The 9,982-nt window shown below is 36.6% G+C and overlaps 1 protein-coding gene across 3 annotated transcripts in view; it reads left to right on the forward strand.

The window, feature by feature from the left end:
• Window positions 1–9,982, forward strand: part of PREX2 (phosphatidylinositol-3,4,5-trisphosphate dependent Rac exchange factor 2) — a 294,349-nt gene that overhangs the window by 76,348 nt on the left and 208,019 nt on the right. For all 3 annotated transcript variants that reach the window (XM_025871440.2, XM_073892858.1, XM_073892859.1), the window contains exon 6: window positions 2,719–2,880. In XM_025871440.2, the coding sequence (XP_025727225.1) occupies window positions 2,719–2,880 (162 nt within the window). The remainder of the gene's footprint in view (window positions 1–2,718; window positions 2,881–9,982) is intronic.

Here is a 9,982-nt window from a genome sequence, read left to right on the forward strand (position 1 = left end):
GGAATGGTATGGGTCACATGAGACAATAATGATAGGATGTAGAATGACAGTGCTAAGCAAATGCTGCCTCTGGATGACAGGATATGTCCCATTAATGGTTGTAGGCCCATTGCCTCATTACAATGACCAAAAGTGTTATTGTGAAAAACATATTATAATGTGCTAATTATGCTTGTACCTCAAGAGTATGCAAATAGATTAGAATAGCAATTCTGGAAATGGTGGTTTTGGAACTATAACAGCAGGATAGGCAGTTTGGGATATTGGTTGAGCACATGAGCTCTGAGTTCAAATCCTAAGTATTCTGTTTACTAGCTGTGTGACTGAACGCATAATCTAACCCCTTAAAACCTTGGCTTTTTATTAATGAAACAGAAATAATGATGATGGAATTGTAGCATATATCTGCAAGAATGTGTATAATGGATATGTATATCTGTTTGTGTATGTGTGTATATACATATATATGCATATGGAAAAAGTATTATATAAAAATAGTAATTGAATTGTTTTATGCAAATCATTTAGCACAGTATGTACACCATATGTTAGCTGTTATTACTCAAATATTTTTGATTCTGATTTATTTTAATAGATAAACTACTACTTGCTCTCTAAATTTTTAAAATGCTCCAATATGCTATGCACATATTAACTGGTGTTCTTATTGATTTCCTTTTTGAGAAACAAATGTAAGGAATTTGAGCTAAAAATACATTTTTTTAACTACAACTTCCGTGAGTTACATAACTGGGTTTTTGTTAAAATTTCTTTGAAAACAATTTCTCCTTATTTAAAAGCAAGTTAAAATTGCTTGGTTAAGCTGTAGAGAGAAGCTAACATGGGTATCTCCAGTTCTGCAGAGCTTTAGTGTGGTCTTCAGAAGGTCAGGAGGATTGGTGCAAACCTGACTCCTATCTTTCTGAGAGTCCTTTCAGACTCCTGACTTGGTGACTCAGATTGCTTCGGCTATTCCTGGACCTGATTTTGGAATCCCAAGCATTTGTTTGTTTTAAGAGTCAGAAGGGATAGTGATATTAAGAGAAACACATCATACTAAGTAGTCGTTCTAAATCACTCCTGGATAAGGGATGACCACCAGATGGGGTTGGCTGAGCTGACCTCTCAAAAGATAGAATCATGGACACATCCTTGCTTAGGAAGAGAAAGATCAACTCAGAGCACCTTCAAGGAAGTGGAAAGATGACATCTTTCCCCCTCTTTGGATGATTATCTTTACAAAGAAACATGAAGAAACTATTTACTTGTGTGTAGATAAGTTGGTGTTGATAATTTTTTTGTTGTTGTACCATTGTGCTGATAATCTCTTTGATTTTGGATGGTTTTATTTATTCAGAGAAAAACATTAGGGGATTAGGCTGTGTGTTAAAGAAAAGGTTGTATTTGTGGAACTTGAAATTACTGCTTTGGCCAACCAGCACAGGGTTCATAGAAAGCAACTAATGAAAAATTATGACTAGTCATTTATCTTGCTATTTCACATTATCTAAATTCATGTCTCAACTCCACAGATACCTATTGGGCACAATTGCATAGGGCCCCAAATCATAGTCTGTAGACTGACTTGACCACTTCACATGATTTACAAATACTTCTACACTTTAGAATTTTTAGAGAAGCCAGCATATCTCTTTTATGTATTTGTGATCCAACATAAGTTTTTAAATCTTGTCTTGGGTGTTAGCTCTGCAGAACAGAGTGTGAACATACTGAATGCAGGGCCAAAGTTTATGGCAGAATTTTCAACAGTAACAGACCTCAAGAGAGTATAACAACTGCATATTTTCCCACTGTATGTTAAGAATTAAGAAAATTCTTTTAAAGACTTGCCTCAGGATTTCTGTAATTGTGTTAGTTACATGATGATGGCAACTGTAGTAAAGCAACAAACGACTAATTAAAAAGCAATGTGGTCACAACTGTCTAGACAGTGGGTGAAAATGTTTAATTTTGTGCTTCTAAACAACAAACAAAACCTTTTAATATATTTAAAAGATTAAAGATCATTCTTGCTCTGATATCCTGAATGGAAAAAACCATAAAATGCCAAAAAAAACCCCAAAATCGAAACAAAAAAAAAAAGCTCTTGAGGGGCATATGGCAATTCACTCATTGCAGAAAATGAACCCGAGTTATTGGTGAAAATAGCATAAATTGTTCCTTTAGTGATGGAGTATCGTGGAACTTATAAATTTATTTTGCTAGAGTATAAGACATTATTTAAAAATTTTGCTTTACTTCTGACATTTTTAATAGTTTCTCAAAAGTATATTAGAAAATAAGCCATTTAAATTATTTTGAAATTATAGGACATATTTATTTAAAGGCCTACTGTTCTGTTAAAGACTCTAGGAAGACATATAAAGTTATATTTCTGTTGGAACAGAGGTCAATCTCATAAAAAAATTACATGCTGCCGGTGAGATATTTGACAATTTGAAAGGAGGAATCTAATTTAGTTTCTGAAAACAAAATAATTTAAAGGCCAAAAATAAAGGAGCTGCAAGATGTGTATCAGAGTAATGCATATCCATTGGTTCAACCTTTCTTTTTTAATCTTAATCTTAGTGGAGTTTGTGGTGTCACTTCTGCAAGTGGCTCTCACGATCTCTGCAGTTTTCATTTCCTGGTCAGTCTGAACCTGCTGTACCAGAAAGCTGAAGATCAAAGGGTGATTTGTTTTTTGTATATAAACAGGAGTTGCTGAAGCGGACTCCAAGGAAACACAGTGACTACGCAGCAGTAATGGAAGCCCTCCAAGCCATGAAAGCTGTCTGTTCCAACATAAATGAGGCCAAGAGGCAGATGGAGAAGTTAGAAGCCTTAGAGGAATGGCAGTCTCACATTGAAGGCTGGGAGGTACATTCACTCTACTCAACAATGGAGTAGTTTAACTTGAATAAACTTAAAATAGTTTTGTTACGTCTTATGCTGTGTGTAGAATTGTGGACATTGGATGAAACCGTAAATGGTCATTTTCCCAGATAATGTCAGAGAGCTGTAACCATTTATGAAAAGTGCCGTCATTATTATTTCTAAATATCTTTAAAGTGGCCGTTAATTGACTTAACATCAACCTGAAAGCTTTGTGATAGAGCCATCTAATACTGTGTGGGTTATAAGCTTTGGTAGTTCAGTATTTGTGCATCTTGATTATCCTTTTTCCTGCCTTCGTTTGGTCAATAAGTACACAGCCTGAATCCTGGAGAGAGTAAGGACGGGGAATAACGCTCCATATGTGTTCTATGATACTGTTATTTTCAGATTCTAAATTACGTGTTTGATGAGGAATTTCATTTTAAGCTCACTTAATCTCTAAATTTGAATTTCCTCATTTCTTAAATGAAGGAAACGTCTATGATGTGATTTTTAAGGTCCATTCAAGATGGTAAGTTTTATGGATTTATGATTCATTGGAGAAAAAATTTTTTTTAAATGATAAAGCAAATGAAGAGTGATATTCAGAATCTGTAATATGTTTTCATCTATGGGTAACTTTGAATCCCCATTAGTTCATGGGGTTGGAGCCCTGTATTATTTTAGTGCTATATAAAGCACAAACTAAAATTTTGTCTCTAAATTGGCTTACTTGAGAAGAGCATGAGCTTTCAACTAGGACAATTTATTTTTATAAAATAAGCAATTAAGATTTTTTTAAAGGTATAAAGAAGATTTAAAATGTTTCTAACCAAATAATGTATCACACAAATTCAAGTGGATTGCTTTTTATCGTTAAGACGTTATAATTGGCTGATTTGTTTCATATCTTCAATATGTTGGTTTCCATTTAGATCTAAAATTATACCCACTCAGATTTTCAAAGAGACCTCAAACGTTAACCTCCGGGAATTCCCCTATTTATCCACCCTTCACCATGAAACTTTTCAAATGCTAGCTGGGATCTAAGCTTTCTCCTCATCTATATTCTTTCATTTCAAGCGTCCAGGGTGACCTCGTATTTCAGCATGAATGCTACTTATTTCAGTCATTTAAAATGGTTGTGTGTTTTACAACTGATTCATGTTGATAATTACTTTCCTGGGGAGTGGTTGTCCTGCTGGGTTGAGAAAAATGGACTGAAGTTTGCTTTTGTCATTCCGTTGTCACTTGAGCGTTGGAAGAAAAACCGAACTTGCTGTAAGTTACAGGATTTCTCATTGATATCTGCCAGGCCTTTTCCCCAAACAAAACCTCACAGATTCTTCTCAGTACTCTAGGGAAATGGAATCTGTCATAATTTTGTTCCTCCTCATGTATATCCTAAAAATTGTGTCTACTGCAGAAATTAGAGATTCTTTAAAAAGTGTTGATATTTCTTGCACTGGGCGTGCCAGTTACTCAAAGGAAGAATGTGTGTGGATCATGCTATGTCCATGTACAGCCCGTAACAGTGCGTGCCTCAATCTCACCAGCCTCACTGTATTTACAACAAACAGAGCGCGAGAGGAAAATGGGGCACCGGGACAGAGGAAACGGGCTGCAGGAAATCAGATATGACTACAGTTCTAGCATGCACAGAGGAGATCGTACGAGTGTTGGGTCCCAAAAAGGGCAGCAGTGCAGATTCTACTGAGGTAGGATTTGAATGTGATTGCCTAAGACACGGCACAGCCATGCTGCTTTGGGGGGTTTTGGGATGTTGAGGGAATGCAGCTTGGAGGAAGGCGCAGCCAACTGGTTGGCAACTTGTGATAAGAATCCGATTCCCCATCTCAGTCCACTGCCTTGGAGAGAGGTGGGGAAAGCTGTTAACAGTACTCAGGCCTGGTCCCTTCCTGGAAACTTAGGAGAGACTGCTGATAGGACTCCAAAGGTGCCCAGGACCAAGGGATAGTTCTGTAGGATGAATGCAGGCCCTTGGAGGGAAGGAGGATAAAGAGCTTTCTTTGAATTGCAAACAAGGATTAAGGTTCAGCTTGCAGACAGTTCTGTGTATGTTTAGAGTAGCTCTAGTGGGATTAGGCCAGGGCCAAGGGTAGATGTCAGGTGGCATGTCCGCCAAGAACAGAGAGAGTTCCTTAAAGAGCCTTTGAGGTGAGAAGTCTTGAGCTAAGGCTGGGAAACAGCTCCCTGTCTAGTTACTTCCCCGAGCTCCTGCAGACCTTTTACAACCACCTTCGGGATGACACCTTTGCTCCAGTAACTAAAATTTCTTGAATGATTAAGTATCTGAGTCTGATACACCATAAATTTGCATTATTTCCACTTTAGGTGGATTATTTATTTCAAGTAAGTCACTTAATTATCCAGGGTCTTTTTTTCCCATTAATCAAATGAAGGCTTTCTATCGTAAAATCTGTCAGGTATCTTGCCTACCTAGTATTTTGTGCTGTAAATGATCATTACATTCCTTTATGTTGAATTTAGGTCAACAAATGATTGAAATCTGTGGTTCCCAAATCAGATGACATAGTGCAAAAGCCTGACTCGTGAGCAGACTTCGTCTCTAGTCTGGACTCTAACCCTTAGTTTGGGGATGATGCATCAGACAGACCTCTCCCACATACAATGTGGGTTATTGCAGGAGTCAGACGAGATACTTTGAATACTGTAAAATGCTATGCAAATGAGCAGTATTTTAAAGCTCTGGTTCAGTGGTAGGATTTTACCCTTGAGCAGTTCCCATTTGCCTAATATATGCACCTGTCTACTGGAGGTGTTATATCACTTCAGTTAAGTTTAGATAGTTTCAAGCCACAGAAGCTAAAAGAAAAATTAATTTAAAAAAGATATGGGGTAGTTCACAGAATCAATAGAAAAGCTACACTCTCAAGGGTGTCTAGGCAGCCGAAGCTGGTAGGCAGGCTCATCAGTGCCCTAACTAAAATGGATAGGCTCTAATAATGTTTTCCACCCTTATATTACATCACTCAAGATTCAAGATCAAAATCTGAGATTCCTCTAGTCTTGCCTGGGCAAATTTGTTTAGGACAGAGGACAGTGGTCCTTGATTGCCAGTCATCCACTTTCCTTTTGAGGGAAGGCTGATCTTCCATTGTACGCAAACTTGGTGAGCCTTTAACAGTTTGCTGAGGTATTATAATCCCCAATACACAGATTTAAAAAATGAGGGCCATATAACTTACCCCAAGTGCTTACAACTAATGGATGGCAGAGTTTAATCTGAAAGTAGACAGACTCGTTCTAAACCCTATATTCCTGTGCTCGCTTCGGCAGCACATATACTAAACCCTATATTCCTTGTCACCATGTAATATTATACCTACACAGATAAAAATTTAGCTAATTCTTTAGATTAAGTTGATTGCTTGCCATTTAAAAGTAAACTGATTAAAGAAATTAGGTTTTCGTAAGCATTTACCTAGTGACTGCCATTACAGAAGATCTGGAGTTTAATTGCTCATATTTGAAGTTCTGCCTTTTATTAGTATAATTTATTATATCTCAGTTTTATGTCTTATCCAACATATAGAACATTGCACAGGATATTCTACCAAAGGTAATTGTAGGGCAATGATCAGTGTGCTTGGAAAGGGAAGTTCATTAGCTGTTTAATCAGAGTCACTGATTCATTTCATAGAACAGGACCAGTCTCAGTCTTGGTCTGCTTTTTGGCTGATTGATGGTGTTGTAATGGTAACTCTAATCTTTGGAGTCATAATGAACTGTATTGACAAGGGAGTATTAATAAGCATTATGTCACTTGGTAGTTCAGCTTTACATCCATGATAGGCCTGTTTGGAATAGATCTCTCAAATCTGAAAAAAAATTATATTAAAAGGTAAGAGGGAGAATTAATAATATATGAAGGTATTGGAAAAAATAAGATCAAAATAGTCACTGTGTTTTAGGAAGTAAAAAGAAACAGAAATTTGACACCTCTTGGATACCTTTTTACATGGAGAAATATAATGGTACAAGACCATTTTAACATCCATTTGCTACTTTACATATGATTAAGTTTGTGTCTGATAGTGTATTGACTTGAAGTCATGTTCTCTTACTTCATGAGTGTGAGTCTAACAGAGGTTGTGATGAGATCTGTTTCTTTTTTGTTCTCTACAAGGTGATTTTGTAGATACAGTTTGTCTACTGCCTTGAGGCAGAATTGATTTATAGGCAGCCCTTGTTATTTAAGGATATGTTTGGGAAAAAGAGCATTGAAAGTCAATCTACTTAGAAAGGCGAACAGAATTTCGTAAGTGGGAGGGGGGAAGCTTGATTGGGACTTCATTAAAATGAACATTTATGTTATTAGTTTTATCTAATATATGACAGAATCTAGGCTATAACTTCAGTTAAAATAAATTGAATCTCAAAAAGAGTGAATCAAATGCTGAATCTCTTGCGGGTGGGGGCATACATTTTATGACATTATATGATAAAATGATGTGGTAGTCTTCATTTCATGTTTAATTTTTCTAGTAGTTTTAAAAGATTTTTTGAAAGAATATTCAAATGCTTCATTCATTTTCTTGAGACACTCCTTTGATATTGAAACCATTCTCTTATGAAACACCCGCCTAGTTGTCATTCTTGTCAATTTTCTTCCACAGTGAGTGGGTCTAGCTCTTGTCAGATCTTCATCTGTCAGTGCTTTGCATACGATTGGGGGAAGTTTCGAGGCCTCCTGTCATCTTTCATCTTTGCCAAGATTATGCCTTCTCTCTGCAGTCTGTGTTTTTCTGGTATTGACATTCAACATTTAGTTGACAAGATGAATGAGGTAGACTCTGGTGTTAAGCAGGGAGAGCCAACAATGGGGTCAGATAATTAGTGAATAGTTTCCTATTATAATGATTTTTGCCACCTCATAGCTACAAAGAATCGGTAATGAACCCTTATATAACATATTAAGAGAACTTGTTAACATAAAAAGATTTAACCTTTCAAATAGTCCAGGTATGATTTAGCAATATTATTTTTATTGCGTCTATTGAGAGGCGGGGATTTGTTCTATTATTGCAGTGCTTCATAAATCATGATTTTAATGTTTGAAGAAATACTGGAAATTAGAAAAGGAGCCATAAAATAAATACATACGCTTCTGACTGTCTTTTCTGGGTGTTGTCATTTTCTGAAAGCATACTTTGGCACCTGACTAGTGTCCACTTATGAAAATTCATCAGACTTCCACATTAAATTCTGTAATGGAGCTTTGAAATTTAATAGTTTTTCATGTATGCTGACTGTATAATTGGCAGCTGATTACATACCTCAAATTATAGAATCAAAATTATTCAGCTTCCTCACAGATTCGATTCTGAATCATTACTATTTTCTTGCTGGATCTTGGACCATGAGGCACCCACAGTGGGAAGAGGGGCCTTTGGTGAGGAGTGTTGCCAGCACGGACTGCCGAGTCCTGGCCTTAGTGACTGAGGTCATTGTTTGCTCATCCATTTCACACAGATCTTTCCACCATTTTGGTGATATTTAAATGGTGTACTTTGTAAATTTGACAAAGAAAATCCCTGGAGAATGATTGAAACCTGAAACCACCGCATGGAATGAACTATGTAGCTAATGATAAACCTAAATAATCATAAACACACAACTATTCCTAATATCCATCACTGTTAATTCATGCCAACTCTCATTTTATTAATGCTGTGTTATAGCAGTGATCACACTCTAATTCTATGTTTACATATCTGTTTCTTCCACAAGTATTGGGAACAAGGGTCATGTCTCATGCCTTGGGTCTCTGGCATCTAGGACAGTGTCTCATACATAGTGGGTTGGCGGTAATTAAACGCAGATATAGTTATATTGTAGTTATGTATTAATTGTCAGTGGCTGCTCACTATTTTTTGATATTTTTGGCTCTTTTGGTTAGTAGCAGTGATTCTGATCTAGTTCTGTTATTTGTTACATTTTTCTGGTCCTTTGATGTTCTCTAATCCTCTTAAGCATCCTGTTCTGGTTTATGGTTTACAAATATATACCATGCAAGATTTTTTTATTTCCTCAAATTAGAGTGGAACACTGTGCCGTTGTTTGAAATTCAGTCTCTCTGAATGGATTTTCATAGTTGTGGGTTCTGTTTGTTTTGTCTGAGGACATACACAGATGGGCTTCCCTCCCTGTAGTTCCCCTTTGCCTCCACCGGGGCCATGGTGAAGGAGGCAGGATGACAGTTTTCTACAGGCTGGAGTAGAAAGAGAAGTTTTTGGAAGGAGAGGCACTGGATGAGTCGACTCCCACCCCTGGTCACAGTTATTTGTGGATGGTTACTTCTCACCTTGAACTGTCAGTCAGCCTTCCTTTCCGGATTTAACGAAAGCAGTCATGATTAGAACCATCCATGGAACTTCCTGGCTGGGGTTTTGCTGTATTTAATTCTATATATATAATTCATCACAAGCATGATTTTACATGATAAATGTCGCTTCCTAAAGGGAAATGCGTGTTAAAAAAGATAAATCATCTAGATGATAAAAGTACATTATTTTGGTTATTTATTTTTTAAGGGATTGCTAAGAGAGAAGAACTCTGAATCATGTGTAAACACATTATTTAAAAATATCTGCATTGAATATGTACATGTACATATTACGTTATGTGTAATGGCTTTAGGGTAGTTCAAAATTAATGATTTATGCAGGCCCTCTTACTTTTTAAAAATAATTCTTTTACACCTTACCTCTCAAATGTTGGTTTATGACTCTGTGATGTATCACTGTACTGTTAAAGTAGCTTATTTCCATGGGCAGTATTTTTTTTCACAGTCACATGAATCATCTTTGTAAAGGTATTTCTATAGTTCAGGTTTTTTCAGTTTTTTTTTTCCACAGTGAAATAATCTGCTGCCTTCAACATCTGCATGGTGACCCATGAAACACTGTACAAAGCTGATTTAACTAAACATCTTTCCCTTTCTTTTACCTTCCTTCCATCCTTCCTTCCTTCCTTCCTTCTTTCTTCCTTCCTTTCTTTCTTTCTTTCTTTCTTTCTTTCTTTCTTTCTTTCTTTCTTTCTTTTTCTTTCTTTCTTTCTT

The sequence above is a fragment of the Callorhinus ursinus genome, unplaced genomic scaffold (assembly GCF_003265705.2).
Source record: "Callorhinus ursinus isolate GAN/ISIS: 27379988/994484 unplaced genomic scaffold, GSC_fseal_2.0 scaffold5, whole genome shotgun sequence".
NCBI lineage: Eukaryota > Metazoa > Chordata > Mammalia > Carnivora > Otariidae > Callorhinus > Callorhinus ursinus.